Genomic DNA, 17,685 nt, shown 5'->3' with positions numbered 1-17,685 from the left:
ATTTTAACGATCTAGTGCTTACGATGTCGTATCTGTGAAATTTGAAATTTCGTATAGTTTGACTTTTGAATCAGTCAGCTGAAGATGTCCAAATTGTCAGATTCGAAAATCCTGAGTGGTTTTCACGTCATGCTTTAAAACGCTTTCTCGCGCTATAAATTGTGATTTCTAAGCTAACTGAAATATTATAGTTGGAATAAAGGTTCTAAATACAAATATCTTTGTCACGTATATATTTCCTAATAATTAAAATGAGTTTTCTAGATTTGAATTTAAATATTCTCAGAAATACTACTTTGTTTTGTTTTTGCTCGCACATTGTTTTAATAATGTAGATAGAATTTCATTTTTCATCTATTAAAATATGAATATCAATACTTCATAAATATTTAAAAAAATTAGGAAGATCCATGTTATGTCGACAGTGAAACAGGAAAGAAACAAAGTTTAAATTGAGTTCGTGTGGTCTGTCACTCAGACTCGGGTTCTTGGATTACAATTTTCCGCTACAGCTAAATGCCATTTAAATACAATTGAACAAGTTAACAAATCAGTATCAACAATTAATTAAATCGACATTTGAGGTACCTTTCTCTCAATGTTAAGATAAACTAATTAGCGTAATAATACCCTAATATAAATTCATTATTTCAGTCTATTTCTCTCTTTTTAAATTAGATTTGTTTCTATTCATTTTGTATGCTATTTATATTGTTCAATAGTTATATTTCATTTTCATTATTAGTTACCAGTGAAAATGAGAACACAAATGATTCTTTTGTTTTTTATTTCATCAAATAAAGATAAAACTAAAAATGACACTAAACGGGGATTGAAGAGGTACATATTGATTTTTGACAAGAACTCTGCGCATCTCATCTGCGTCGCGACGCGCGCATTTGTCAAACTGACTTGAAAAATAAATTCATTCGTGAATTTCGATGATTATAAATGTAAATAATCGTAAAGTGTCTTTAAATTTGTTACCATTATATATATTAAGTGATAGTTGTTTTCATTTATTTTACGGAAACATTTTTCGGGCGTGCGAGTTATAGGTTATCATGAATCGTCTATTGTCTTAGTGTGTGAAGTTTGACTTGTTTTGATTGTGGAAAAATGGAATATATCAGTGCATATAAAATTATAAATATGATAGTCCTTTATATTGATTATATTACTTTCTTCAATTGTAATGCGTAAATTAATTCACCAATTCATATTATTTGTGCTTTTGAAAGTGTCATCGATGTTAATAATAAAGAAACGAAACTGCATTTTATAATAAAAATCAGATAATGATATTTCAAAATGACGACATGCATCAGAATATGTGGAGCGTACTCATATCGGCTGACAAGAAGGCATTCAACCATTCTACTCATCGCTTTATTTATCGTTATTATGACGGTAATATTTCAGCTCTATGCTTACAAACACCAAGAAATGCCAAACTTCGCTGCGAAGGTCGGCGACTTTGACTATATACCAGGGGCATTTTTAAGTGGTAACCAACCTAGCGAAAATACAAGCTACTGTCAATTTAACTACGGCCTACCGAAATTAATAGAGTGGAAAAATATTCAGCCCCTAACACCCCCAGAAGGAGGCAATAGAAGTTCTTACAGGGTAATTTATAATGCTATCCAAGGAACTGCATATGCAAACAATTCCAAGTACGATGCCCTGACGTATGCCACTCAAGCTACTCCAGAATTTCTTTACCACATTGCAGAAATAGCGAGATACTGGGATGGTCCAATAAGCTTGTCAGTTTTCGTGCCAAATTTCGATATGGACATAACAATGCAAATTATGAATCAGCTGTGCAGTTGCTATTCAGCTATGTCCAAAGTTTCTCTCCATTTGTTCTTCCCCAAACGTTATCCACCAAAAATGCGAATATCCGATTCTTATTATATAACCACAGATATTCCGACAACTGCAGCTAATATTTCAATAGAGGATTTGTTGAGAGGAAAAATGGAACGTTATAGAAAATTGAACAATCAAACAAGAGCTGAATACGTACAATGGGTGAGAAAGAAGAAAGTCGAAAGAATGATGGCTAGGATGCCTAAGAGACAGTTGTTTGTCCCACAGCTTATATTTAACGACTGTGCTGGAATCGACCTGTTCGACATACCAACATTTAGACAAGAGAATCATTTGGATTATCCAATTAATGTGGGTAGAAATATAGCAAGGAACGCATCAAGAACAAACTATTTCATAGTCTCTGATATAGAGTTGGTACCGAGCGATGGATTAGCTCCGAAATTTCTGACAATGGTTAGGAAACTTATGGGCGATAAGAAACGAGACGAGGGACGTATATTCTCTAAGACAGTCTTTGTAGTACCCTTGTTTGAAGTGGAAAGGGGTGTTGAGATACCCCGCGACAAAGACACGTAAGTTGATAAATGAATTCTCTAATGTTGAACACCTGCGGGTATATAGTATTCAATTTACACTTTGTACGTCATAAGGGAGTAGAGTTGTTATTAAGAATGAGACTTCATAGTTCATTTTCTCTGTATTTCATTTTACTCACACACTCACACTCGACTGTTTTGAAATATTTACTCGAATTGTTATTACACGGTTGTTTTTTTATATCGCTAGGAATCCTTAATTGATAATAATAATCTTATGAAGGTTCGGCGTATTTGATACCATTTGTATGAAAACAGAAAATATGAATTATAAAAAATATAAAATGTAACATGAAACTTAATTTATACTTATCTGTTATCATTTTGTTAGATATGAATTGGTGTCGTAAATTTAATGTAACTTATAAAATTTTTAAGCAGCCCATAAAATATAGCACTAAAAATGTCACGGAATATTATGTTTAAAAGATGCTTAGAAGGTTCAAGGATAAATTAGAAGATGGAATATTGAAGAGCAATCTCTTAAAGAAAACGATTATTAGACTTGATCTGTTCTTCTTTACGCTTTTATATAATTTATTAATAACTAGGTACGCGTCCAGGTGTAACACGGGTACTGAATACAACTTTTAGATTTTTTAGGTGTTTTTAGGAACAAGGTTAGTTAAATTTCTCGGCATTTGTCTCCTAAGTATAATATAAATCAACGTTTTAAAGCACCATATTTACGAATGGAATCCGCATTAAGACCCTTTGCGTAGCTCAAAAGATCTAATCGTGCATACGGCGGGAAGAGACTTTGTTTTATACTATGTTGATATATTTTGATTTTAAAATGATACATTTAATTTTTATACTTTTCAAAATTAACTGATACGAAAATGAAATTCATTTACACTCGATACTATTACGTTTAATTGGTTGCAGTGTGCATACTACACGATAGGATTCGTAGGCTTTCTGCTGGTGGATTGATTTTCCGCCACGGTAATTATGGTTGAGGCGCTCCCGTGCTTGATTGATGGATGCGCTTAGAGAACATTTCTCTTGAAGGCTCTTAGAATACCAACCAGTTGAAATGTTATTGTTTTGTTAAACACTGCCAAATTATTAAGTTTCAAAATAGTATACAACTACACTACCACTACTCACCTATACCCATAAAAATAATGAACTGAGAATAAAATCGTAGCGTGATTTGAACTTTAATTCAATTTTTTTTAAATGTTCATTTTTATGTAAAAAGTTTTGTTTATTATTTACATTTTTTGACGATACATCTAAAGCTAAGGTCGCACCTCGAAATAACACCGCGTCATTTTTATTTTCGCTTCTCTGTACCATTTGCAAACATGTGATACAGAATGTAAACATGTGTAGATATGTACACGCATTCGAATTTTAAAATTTACGTAGTCTAATAAATTTTGTTTATATGTAAACTTGACTTTGTGCTATGGATGGAGATTAAACCAAAATATCACGTAGTTCTATTTCGTAATGCGGTTTTAGACATCACTTTTATAAAACCATCGATAAAACTAATGAAATTTTACTGAACAGGTTAGTACGGTTGATAAATGAAAACCGAGCGAAATACTTCCATCAGAAGGTTTGTTCTCATTGTCAAAGATTCCCTGGACTTCAGTCTTGGCTGATACGTCCATCGCCAAGTGTTATCGAGGTAAGTAGAACTCATATTAATTGCTTTATCACGGTTTTTAAAGATACATATAAACATATTCATAACTATATTTCATTCAGTAAATCCATTGTGTTTTTTGAATATGTTGTATAAAATACTGAGTGCTCATTTCGACTGTCTGTTACTAAAATTTGCTTAAGTACCTTTCCTTACGTTAAAAAATTAACCTGTTAGTTAAGGCTTTCTATATTCAATAGTTTGAGCTTATTAGTAGCTTTGAAATGATTACTCGGGTTCCGTATGGTTTTATTGATAAAAGTAATTGATAAAATATTAAGTGGTAAATTTTATTAATATATGTTACTTCATTTATAAGTTTTTATAATTATGACATGAATGAGTAGTATTCATAATATTATTTTCATTGAGATTATATTTATTGTCATAATTTTTTTTGTAAAATGTTTAAAAAATATATAGGTATACAAAACTTTTTCCTTTATAGTGAAAATCAGATCAAAATCCGTTAAGTAATTTGTTTAAGGTATAAGAGATACAGAAAGAACCAGAAAGCGACTTTGTTTTATGCTATTTATAGATATTTAAATTAAAGATTTATTAAGAAGATAAGTGTTAATTAAATTTCCGTCAAACGGAGGATCAAAGAGTGATTAAAGGAGTAATCTCGAATTTACTCAGCACATCCGGTCCCCAGATATACTTAGACTTAAAGCGAGTAAAATGAAATGGATTTCCTCGAGTTATTTTGTAATTAATCAAATTTCCACAGAGGCGGACCTCTGCGTTCCAATCAATTTTTATTGAAGGAAAGTGACAGGACTTCCTCTAGATTAATCTATTAAAATTCGTTTTACGTCTTCGTTGTCATTAGCTTATATTGACTGCCTCGGTGGTTCAGAGGTTTTGTCGCAAAATCCGAGGTTCTTAGTTCAAAACCTACGTCGAAGCGATGAATAGTAATTTGGTCTTCATATCGCAAAATTCACAGTCTTCTGGAATCTGAAACTTGAAAGTGTATATTCTCGTGCCTCAGATAGTACGTAAAATCATTGGTCCTAGGTTGAACTCGAATGTTGACAGTGAATATAGCTGTATCGAATGTTGGCTGTTTATTCGCAGTAATGCGATAGAAGCGCAGCTGGTTCGCAGTGTGTCAGTGTGTGTGGTCAGCTCTCACAATATTCTAGACTTGATCGCTGGCAAACTAGATAATACAGTTGTAAGGCTGGAGCAATATAATATATATTGTGACAGTATTTGGTAGTGTAAAATCCATTTTTCTTGAAACGTTTCTTTTTTTTTACGTTTCAACTTACATAAAAAAAGTTGCAAGACATTAGGTAATTAATGCGGAAATGAATTTGTTTCTAACGCTTTCAGTTCTTAATTAACCAATCATCGTAAAGTTTCGTATAAATATCGCAGGTGTAAACATAACCTAACCTAACACCTGCACACCACCCACGCGAACAACATATTTAAAGTAATAACCTGTAAAGGTCACGAAAAGCAAATGGAACCTATGAATATTAGATGTAGGTATAGGAGTTAAAAGTGAATCTTTTTTTTTTCTTTTTTTATGGTATTAAATGTTACTTTGTGCCAGTATCGAGACTGGCTCACTCAGTTTTGTTGTGTTTATTGCTGTGTGGTGTTATAATATTAGATGAATAGGCGATATCTAACCAAATGCAAAAAAAAGCAAAAAGCCCTTACAACAAGTTTATAGATAAATATTAATATTTGGCCAAGTATTTTTTATTCTATTTCTATCAAACGGCTGCATTGCTTTTATAAATTCTTTTGTAAATCGTAGTATTGTATAATGATCCAAGGTTAGATTTTATTATTTGATATACTAATTACTATGTACTTTTATTGAGATTTTTTTTAGTTTCGGGAATTGTAAGTCTATTATTTTAGAATAGTCGAATAATTTTGCCTTGTGTAAGACTGAAGAAAAACCATATTTTTCAATGTCACAGCGAGAATCTTAAGAAAAATCCCTTTCAGCCAATGCTGATCGCTCGGAGGGAGTACCCTTATCACAGATGGGAACCCCTATACTTCGGTACTCAAAATGAACCTTGGTACAGTGAAGAGCTATCCTGGGAAGGGCGTCAGGATAAAATGACACAGGTATATTTTTGCCAGCGTTATTTTAGTTTCACGTTTTGTTTAAGTCAAATATTGCAGCTGTATTTTAATGAATGTATTGTTCCAGTATCAATATGTATATATTATATACAATACAATGTAACGTTGATTTAGAAACAGGACCGCTGTTGACTTGTCTAAATTTGGACACGTATATGTTATTTATATATTTTAGTTTATGTCTTATCAAATAATAATTTTGCTATGACAGCTTACAGCTTAATTTTGCTCGCAAATTTTTTTATCTTAGACGAAACAACGAACGATAAAAGTTAATGTATGTAGGTATATAATAAATTCAATACATAAATTCGTAACTGTCAACTTGTACAAAGTCTAATTTCATTAATAACATATATTTCAACGTAGTAAGAAATAGTACAAATAGAAATAGAAAATCATCGTATAAAATAAAATGTATATTTTTGACATGAATACATGACTGCCATTTTATTATTAGATGCTCGAAATGTGTCTCCAAGAGTACCGGATGGTCGTTTTGGATGGAGCCTTTCTATGTCACGCGGCGACTTCACGTAACGGATCAAGAGATCACAGAGCGGAAAGGATCAACCATCGACGTTATCAAACAATAATATCTTCCTTTAAGCAAAAGTACCAAAATATACCTAAGTGTAAATTAATGTATGGATGTTAGTCACATTTATAATAATATGAATCATAATATTTTAACGACGAATAATGACATTAAATTCACGGAACGGGTCATAATAAAATTGACTAAAAGGGTCAAACATTAAGACTGGCATCACGCTATCTACTACTTAATAATTATGTTTAAATGTGATCGAAAGCACAAAATCTTGTCTAAAACTCGTATAAGAAGCTTGTATCGTACTCTTTGTAATAACTCTTTAGGTAATAGGTCTTCATTGAACAAAGTACATCCCTAGTAGTGTTATATACCCAGGTGGATGTTATTCCGTAGTTTCATCTTTTATTCGAATTGTGATAGCTTTTTTAGCCCTAAGCGAAATGTTCCTTTTTAATTCTAAAGAGTTTATTAGGGTCGGGTCAATACAAAACGTTATATAAGTTTGCGGAGTCTATTTAAATAATTTATATTATTCAATATTTTAATTTTTAAAATAAATATTTAATTGTTGATTTTTAATAATTTTGTTGCTAAACTTAATATTAAATACATAAAAAATACGCAGTTATTTACCAGAAATTGAAATATACTACTAGATGAATATATTGAAGTCAATAAACGATAATATAATCGAAATACTGTGGATATAATATATTTATAAATGATTTTCTAATATTAACATTTTAATTATACAATAATACTATTCTATGTAAATTTAAATTCGATCAACAAATTTATTTTCAATGCTAATATTGATGTAAAATCTTCGATGTAAACAATTTGTTTACTCAGTATACCAAATAATCAGACGCAATAGATTTGATTATTTTGTAGAATTCGGTAGACTGATTATTATTATTGTATATTCTGGAATACGACCAATAATATTTATACTAACTAAGTGTCCATGCTACGGCCACCTCTTATTGTCAAGGAGGAGTTATCTCGACGTTATCTTAAAGTGGGCTGGTGGATATTCGTGGCAGAATAACATCCGTTACATGCAGCATTTCTCATGATATTTTCCATCACCGAAGTTAATTATGCACAAATAATGTTCTTGATTAATTTTAATTCTAATTAGTGAAAGTATATCTATATTTAATGGGTTGTTATAATTTATTTTCAGTGCGTCAATATCAAAGGAAGCGTCTTTATTTAGTTTCTCGTAAGAACTATGTTGGAGTCCGAACTCTATTAGAGTAAAGATTTGTCACAACTAAATTATTCGACAGAAGACAAGATATGACTATAAAGCGCTGAATTATAATTACATAGACGTACGTCATAGTTTACTGGAAGGTAATTGATGTTTGATAATGCAATGCAGTTAGTATTACCTCTTTGTTAAAAATACTTTGTACCGTATTTTAATATCTCAGTAATTTAAGCGGTAAGCGCTTTTTTATGTAATAGTTAGGCGGTCGTTCAAGACATTGGCGCTGTAAGAAATATTAAACATTCCTTACCCAATGCGCAACCAACCTTGGGAGCTAAGATGTTATGTCTTTTGTGTCCGTCACACGGGCTCATACGTCTTTAAAAACGGAACACATAGTAAAAAATTTTGCCGTTTGGTGGTAGAAAATTTGATGAACGGGTATGCGGTTCTAAGTTCCAAGTATGTCTATCGATTTCTTCCTCTGACGTCATTGTCAGCCTTCTTTTTTCGAATGTGTTTGACATTCGGAGAAAGAAGACTAAATATTCTGTATCTATAAAACAGACACAAAATTTACTAAAAAAAAGTTATATGTCCTTATATTTTTTTAATTAATTTTATATTTACTTACTTACTAATTATTTTGTATTTGAGGTGCGATTCGTTTTACTGGAATTGGAATACTGTCGTATGTGTGAACTTGTCCTTAGTATACGACGAAAAGCAAAACTACGAAACGGATAATCATGTGAAAGTAGCCTAAAATTTGACAAACAACTGTCCCATGTTTGTAAAGGACGAAACTAAAATATGGGAACGTCTTCAACGGATCGTTATTCGTAACTCAGTGACGTAAATCAATCGTAAAATATAGAATCGGGGTATTAAACTTTTGTCTTGATAATTGTCTTTTATTTTGAGGATGTGCTTTGTGACTGTATTTAAATTATATGCTTTATGTTTTGGAAAAAATATATATCGACGATGTTGCAACCAAACTATCAATAACACTGGGTTTCCCCCACTATTTTGGTTTGGTTGAGTAAAACAAATACAAAAAACATGTTACCAATATCTTCATAATTAAATTTTTCTCTTCAACTCAAATAATGAAACCTATATTTTACTGTCCCACATTAATGGCATTCTTTAAAATAGGAGAATACCCCATCGATCAGTACACGATGCGTATTTTATTACACGATATTATTTCGTCTATTAACACTGGTGCAGAGAGATAAATTATTCTTAGCTGGTATGTCACATTGTTACAAAAAGCGTATGTGCTCTTTTTTGGTATTGAACTGAAAGGCATCTAACTCATCACACCATTTCCGTCGAGGCTGGTTCGATGTCGTGGAACATTATAATTTGGCTGTAATTTTGGGCTGAGGATCATCTATTGGAACAGATATGTCCAGCATTAGTGATACAACTTTCACGGTTCCGAACATTAACTGATACTATAATATTGATTGTTGATTGTTTTAAATTTTTAGTGTGCTGTTATTTCAATGTTATATTTTTATATAATTGCATTTTAATCTAGTTTTCCATAAGCACCCTGTATCTATTTTATGTATATGTAATAAGTAAATGAGCTGTGAATTATTATTAATTTTATACTACATAACTTAATAGTGTAATTTTTAATCTTTCTTATGGAATGTATTTCGTCCTTAAAGTAATAATAAATTTAATAATTAATATAAAAAGTGGTTTCATTTTTAAATACTTTATTTATCTCAGGGTATACTATGCATATAATAATAGCCTATAAATTCTTTGTAGTTGGGCTAAAGTCTCCTTTTCTTTTTTGCTGTAAGATTATGAGCCTATTCCATCACGCTGCTCTAATGTATGTTGGTGAAATTTCAATGAAATTGCCCACATGCCTTTTTTTCCTTCACCACTGGGGTAGGTGGTGCGTTCTTACCACTGCGCCATACTCAACGCGAACTATATATAAGTAGAATATACAAATACATTAAATTGTGAATGTGGTATATGGCGAATAGAATTACCTTCCATCAAACTCTAAGTTGATTATGAGAAAATACAGTACAAATTAAAGTAAAACAAAAAACAAAATGGCGACAGCAACTTTAAGTAAGTACATGTACCAGTGTATCTATGTCACTTATGTTGGAATAATACAAAAACTCTCCTCACAATCAATACTTTATCTCTCCTGAAGTGGTTCACGATCCTTCCAATTCGCCGATTAAAGTAAGAATGACCATTTCTAGGCTTACTCCTAGTATTTAATGTTTACACGCCCCTCCTTCGAATGTAGCAACATCCGGTTTCGATCCATTTTAAAAAACAATTTAGTCAAAACCGGATGTTGACAATCAACGCAAATTGTAACAACTATTTAAATCGAATTATTTATGCTGATAATACTTTAATACATTAAAACAATAAAATATGATCATATTAAAATAAATATGCTTATATACGATAATTATGTAACTTAGTAAAAGTTAATTCATATAATTATATTGGTAGGAAACTAAAACTGTTTTATGCACTGATGAATTTTTAATAATGGAATATACAACATACACTCTTAATTTGAAATAAAATATAAAGGATATTTTATTTCAACCTACGGTTTAAAATTTTTATTTTTATCATTTGTAATACATGTGTTTTTCAATTATTTAGTAAAATATTGTAGGCATAAATTGTTCTAAATACTAATTTACTTACTGTTACAAACATTTCAGTTTAATTTTTATACTAGGTGCATTTAAGGTCATTACGCTTGACCTTGAAAGTTTCATTACCATAAAAACATTCTAGAACGAAGCAAATTAAAGTGAATGCCTTGAACCATCGTCTTGACAAACAGACAAGAGTGTTCTAATAGCTACCCAAATTATATTTTTAATTAAAAAATACATATGCTCTCATTTATTTTCGTACTAAGCTTGCTCCGTTGGTCATTTACTGAAATAAATATAAATAAACATTCAAATTAAAAATATTATTAACAAATGATAAAACAACAACGTACAACATCAGCCAGTAACTTTCCCACTGCTGGGTTAAGTTCTCCTCTCCCTTTGAGGAGAAGGTTCGGAACATATTCCACCACGCTGTTCCAATGCGGGTTGGTGGAAAACACGTGTGGCAGAATTTCATTTTGAAATTAGAACATGCAAATTTCCTCACGATGTTTTTCTACACCGCCGAGCACGAGATGAATAATAAACACAAATTAAACACATGAATATTTGGTGGTACTTGCCTGGGTTTGAACCCGCGATCATCTGTTAAAATGCACGCGTTCTAACCACTGGGCAATCAAATATTTACTACTTATGGTATATTTCCAAGAACTGGATATCGCTTTTCATATCGCTAGGCAGAATATCGTTGAGCGTTTATTAAAATAACGTATATAAAAAAAAAGCTATAATAGAAGAAGCAATACGGTTTCCTTTAGCCTTTATTGTTCCAATAGAAATGAAACGCCCACGCTGTTCAAACATGATCTACAATACAAGATCTCTTATTTACCGCCCTATACATATTTACTCCCTTCCAATAAATTTCCTTTTGTTTGTGCCTGCCTTCGCTAGTTTACTCTGTTATACGGTAATCATTTCTTTTTTTTCATTTCACTTTCTCGTTGTCAATGTTGCCTGGTAAATAAAATGTAAATTAATTATTTTACGCCATATTACCATGAGTACGTATTGATTAAAAATATATCTATTGTACCTATGGGGATTTTTTTTTATGATGAGAGGTTGGTAAATTTGGATAGCAGACAATTCAATAATTTTTGCATTTGATTTATGAAATTAGTCGTCTGATAAATGTCACAAAAATATTCTGAAATTATTATGAATATTATTCACCGCACAAATTATCTTAATATAGTTTTTAGTGCAAAACTTGATTGGTTTGTACACGGGTTAATTGATATACAATGTATGTGTTGTTAACTGTATGTTTCCCAAAAAAAAAATAAAAAATAAAAAAGTATATATTTGGACTCTTCACACCTCATTTATGTCAAATTAAAAGATCATAGTTATTTGCCTCGGCATGTTAATTGAAAGATACAAAAGGTTTAATTGAATATTCAATAGGTCTTAGTACCAAATACCAAATACTAAACAAACGTCTATTTAAAGTCTCACATTTGAAATAAAATAACATACAAGCATATTAAAAGATTAAAGGCAAACGTTTAGAAAAAACGATTATCTACTTTTTTTTTTAAATAAATTCTAGAAAAAGTTAGTGAACTGTTTGACCTCTGCTTATCTATGTATAAATATAAATGATCGATGTGTGAGTTGGTCACGACACAGGCCTGTGATGTTTACTTTACCTGAAAGCTTGTATTTGAACCTTGGATACCTTTATTAAAAGAAAACACACATATTTACGAAACATTACAGGGAAATTGAAAGATCTATTTTGATACATTTTGTGGCTAAAGTAAATATATTTATTTTATAAAGAGTAAATTATAAAGTGTTAGATATTGACTAGACTAGAATGAATATGAACAAGGATTGTGCAATAATGAATACCCAGTTATTATTATTTTAATTAAATAATATAGTTTATTGTATGTCCAAGAGGTCTTATGTAGAATATTAATCAGTTTTACCTAAGCCGGCCCAAATGATGAACAGTCTCTTATAAAGTGGCCGAATTGGACATGAAATGTTTGTAATTAATCTATAGATTTGGTTCATGCAATGACACTAACAGTGTGACGTCGAGACGACCGATACGATAATAACTCGTCGTTTCATACAATCTCTCGCATGCTAAACGACATAATTTGAAATTTGTAATGTTTCATAACAAAATTCTTATTTCTTTCACATGCACACATTTTTTTAAAAGTAGATTCTGTGACAATATAAAGTTATTTCAAATGAATTGAAACATCAAAAATGACGAAGTAATACAAAGCTTAAAATATACCTGTACTGTACTCATATAACATAATATAATAAGATTTATATTGAATATGAATATATATTATCCGTGTAGCTATGCATTTGTCATCTCGAGCGACACACATTGTATAAGAGCGTGGGAAAATAATATAATATATGAACATTAAGATCAATTTTATACACGTGAAAATGACAGTCCTTAATTATATATTTTTTTTAAATGTTATCTATTTTTACTAACAAAATGTTTCCATGACAATATTTAATAAACTGTCAACACAGCGAATAAACTGAATACGTCGTCGAGTTGAGTGGCACTTGTGACATCAGGATATTGAAGGTTCGCACCGAACCATTTAAAAAACTGGATAAAAAGTGTCATAACGTTATGAATATTGGTAGGTAAAAATAACTTTCCTCAAGTAGGCTTTTACAAGCACTTTTGAATCGTCATTTCACAAATAAGTGAAGCTACCACTGGTTCGGAAAGTAGATTTTACCGAGAAGAACCGGCAAGAAACTTAGTAGTTATTATTTCTCAACATTTAAAATATACAAAGTCATGTTAGTTGAATATAATTTTTTAAATTGATATATCCTGCTTGGAAGTAAACAGGTATTAACTCCACACTCTTTTATCATCTATAAAATCTTGTATCAAATAGTATGCCTTTTTTTACCAATGTATTCTTACAAACGATTTGAATTTACGAAACGGCAAAGTTAAAAATGTCTGCGGAATTTTATCATCAGAAAACAGAAACAGGCAGTTATTACAGTTTTATTATGAATTAATTATATTATATAAATAATTAATTATACATTTTAAACGTATGTAAAGAAAAATGATGATCAAACTTAGTTTACATTCCGAGTGGTCAAAATGGAAATCAAGTTTTTTGGAAACATATGCTAATAAAGGTTGGACTGCTAGCAAGTATGCTTTATTTTACAAGTACCAATCAGGATCTTTACTAGAATATGCGGTAAAGAAAGAAAAACTTTTATTAGAGGTAAGAAAAACAATAGATGAAGGGACTCTTATTGATATCATTGCTGCTGGGTTACCAGATTTTATAACAGACAGAATCAACAAAGACCAAATCGTAGAAACAAAAAATTTGTTTAGTGAACTTGGAAAATTAGAACATTTAGTTTCAAGAAGAAAATTTATCAAGAAGAAAGAAGATACTAAGCCAGAGAAAAAAAAATGTAGTATTTGTGAAAAATTAAATAAAGGTGTCCGCTATCATTCAGAAGATTCTTGTTGGTTTAAAACAAATTCAATTACTGAAAAAGATAAAAAGCAAATAAAGTTCATTAATAATTCAGAATTGGAATGTGAATTGCAGTGTGAAGATCCAAAAAACTAATAGTACCGCCATTGATCAAAGTGAAATTAGTACTGAATAAAAATGTTGAAGTGTCTGGAATCTATGACTCTGGATCTAATGTATCATTAATAAATTCTAAATTGTTAAAAATAAAGAATAAGGAAAGCAGTCATCGCAATAATACTAATTTAAAAACGATTAATGGCGTTAAAAAGGCAAATGGAATAATTACACTTGATATAGCAATCTTTGATGTAGAAAAAAAAATGAATGTTTTCGTAATAGACAAGGAAAATTTCGATTATGATTTTTTAGTGGGTCTTGATTGTATAAAAGAATTTTACCTAGTTCAAAACGAAAACTTAAAAATTACTCAGAAATTGCCAATAAAAAAAAGTGAAATGGTTTCCAAGGAAACAGACAAAATAGATATAGTCTCTAAGGAGATTAAATATGATAATTTAATAAACTTCAATGAAGGTATACAAAAAGAAAACTTCAAAATTTGCATAAATCATCTAGACTTTCAAAAACAGGCAGTGATTGATGAATTAATTTCTAAATATAAGTCTGTTTTTGCAAAGGACAAATATGACATAGGACAGGTAACAGGTTATGAAGCACATATTGACCTACTGATAGAAAAATATTGCTCCAAAAGACCATATCGTTGCACAATAGAAGATAAGAAGGAGATTGAAGATCAAATTGCAAAATTATTGGAAAGAAATATAATAGAAGAATCATATAGCCCATTCGCAGCGCCAGTTACATTAGCTTATAAAAGAGATGAAAACAAAAGATCAAGATTGTGCATCGACTTTCGAGACTTAAATAAAATTGTTGTGCCTCAATCACAACCATTCCCTCTTATTGAAGACCTAATACTAAAGACGAGAGATTGCAAGTTTTTCTCAACTCTGGACCTAAATTCAGCATTTTGGTCAATTCCTTTACGTGTCACAGATAGACATAAAACGGCGTTTGTGACGCAGGAGGGACACTATCAATGGACCTGTTTGCCATTTGGTTTGAAAACATCCCCAGCTATATTCCAGAGAATAATGTGTAATATAATACGGAAACACAAGCTTGGAGATTTCACAGTATGTTTCATAGATGATATTTTAATTTTTTCAGAAACTTTCACAGATCATATAAGACATTTGAAAAAACTTTTTGAAGCAATAAAAAGCGAAGGTTTAAAACTAAAATTCTCTAAATGTACATTTGCAGCAGATACAGTTAAATACTTGGGTCATATAATACAAAATAATTCAGTTAGACCACTAAAAGATAACTTAATATCAATAAAGAACTTCCCGACTCCTAAAACTCAAAAGAATGTGAGGCAATTCTTGGGGAAAATAAATTTTTATCATAAATATGTGCCGAATATAGCTATTAAATTGGAACCGTTGCATAACCTATTGAGAAAAGGACAAACTTTTGACTGGACTGATGCATGTCAGGACTCATTTAATGAAATGAAACAAATATTATGTTCTCAGCCGATATTAACAATCTTTGACCCAAACCTACCTATTAATATATACACAGATGCTAGTATATTAGGAGTAGGAGCAGTACTTAAACAACCACAAAAAAACAATGAAGAAAAACCAGTAGCATACTTTTCGAAAAAATTGACTGAAGTACAGAAAAGGAAGAAAGCTATCTATCTGTAATGCCTGGCAATTAAGGAATGTGTAAAGTATTGGCAACATCTATTGATAGGCCGGAAATTCACTGTATTTTCTGATCACAAGCCATTAGAAAATATGAATATAAGATCTAGAACAGACGAAGAATTAGGAGATCTAACATACTACTTATCACAATATGATTTCGAAATTAAATATTCGCCAGGAAGATACAATATTGAAGCTGATTGTCTAAGCAGGAACCCGGTCCTTGGACCAAATGAAAACCTAGAGGAACAGTTAAAAATAGTTAATATAATAACACTAGAAGATATTCTAAAAGATCAGGTTAACAATGACTATATACAATGCAGAAAAGACAAGTTAATGAAAAAACACAATGTTTACTACAAAAAAGTAAGGAAGAAAGAAAAAATTATCATATCAGAGGAATTTAGCATAGATTTCATGAAAAGTGTACATACAGATATGGGGCATATAGGAATTAAACAAATGCAAAGAATGATTAGCTCAGTGTATACAGCAGAAAATATGACTAAAAACATAAAAAGAATCTGTGAAAGTTGTACAGTATGCTTAAAGAATAAGTCAAGGGGACAAATTAAATATGGGTTGATGTCTCACTTGGGTCCCGCCACGAAACCTTTTCAGATATGCTCTATTGATACCATTGGCGGTTTCGGAGGTTCCAGATCAACAAAGAAATATTTACATCTTTTATTAGATCATTTCACTAGGTATGCGTATATTCTAACATCAAGTACTCAAAATGCTAATGACTTCATTAAATTAATAAGAAATTGTACAGAAAGTGAAGGTATTGAATTGATACTATCAGACCAATACCCAGGTATCAATTCTAAGGAATTTAAAAGGTTTTTGGATCAAAAAAATATTCCCATCATTTTTACAGCAGTGAATTCTCCCTTTTCAAATGGCTTAAATGAGAGATTAAATCAGACATTAGTTAATAAAATCAGGTGCAAGATAAATGAACATGACACAAAAATGGCATGGACGACTATAGCCCACAATTGTGTGCAGAAATACAATGAAACGGAGCATACTATCACTGGATATGCTCCTAAATACCTACTTTATGGTGCAGATGTTACGATTTTGCCAAATGAGTTAAAACAGAAGAAGACTGATCATGATTTAATCCAGGCTAGGAAAAAAGCTTTAGAAAATACAATCAAATCACATAATTATAACAAGACAATTTATGATAAAAATAGAAAACATATAGAGTTCAAAGTCGGTGATATTGTTTTTATAGAAAATGGAAACAAACTCAATCGAAAGAAGCTCGATGAACTGAAACTTGGACCGTACAAAATTTTAGAAAAGATTTCAAACTCAATTTACAAAATAAATACTGAACATAAGAGATCAGAGTCGAATTTTTTCCACATTTCAAAGCTAACACCAGCTCCTATCTACGATTAAAGACCGTGCAAGAAAAAACATCTCCATCTTACTTTCTTTGCGGAGGGGGGGAGATGTAAAGAAAAAGTATTTTCTTTAATTTGAATTCGTACACGTATGAACTGTCATCGAACGCATCATGACAACTAAATTTTGTTAGCTATAAAATATCGATAGAGAGTTCTTAGAAAAGTAAAGAATTTTGTAATTTAGTACAAAGACATTGTTAATAGTAACATTAAATGTCGTTTCTTTTACAGGTGCGTAAATATTATTTTTTTTTCAATGTTCAATGTTATTTTATTTTATTTTTATTAATGTGAGGTAT

General features: G+C 30.8%; 1 protein-coding gene across 1 annotated transcript; it reads left to right on the top strand.

Moving 5' to 3' along the window:
- Positions 1 to 920: 920 nt before the first annotated feature.
- Positions 921 to 8,147, top strand: LOC124537925 (beta-1,4-glucuronyltransferase 1-like). The gene is made up of 4 exons (XM_047114885.1): positions 921 to 2,411; positions 3,960 to 4,080; positions 6,076 to 6,201; positions 6,680 to 8,147. Exons 1-4 carry the CDS (start codon positions 1,312 to 1,314, stop codon positions 6,875 to 6,877), a joined length of 1,545 nt encoding a protein of 514 aa, XP_046970841.1. The 5' UTR covers positions 921 to 1,311; the 3' UTR covers positions 6,878 to 8,147.
- The last annotated feature ends 9,538 nt before the right edge of the window (positions 8,148 to 17,685 follow it).

Source organism: Vanessa cardui, chromosome 19 (genome assembly GCF_905220365.1).
Source record: "Vanessa cardui chromosome 19, ilVanCard2.1, whole genome shotgun sequence".
In the NCBI taxonomy this organism is placed as follows: domain Eukaryota; kingdom Metazoa; phylum Arthropoda; class Insecta; order Lepidoptera; family Nymphalidae; genus Vanessa; species Vanessa cardui.
This window is presented reverse-complemented; position numbering and strand designations above follow the sequence as displayed.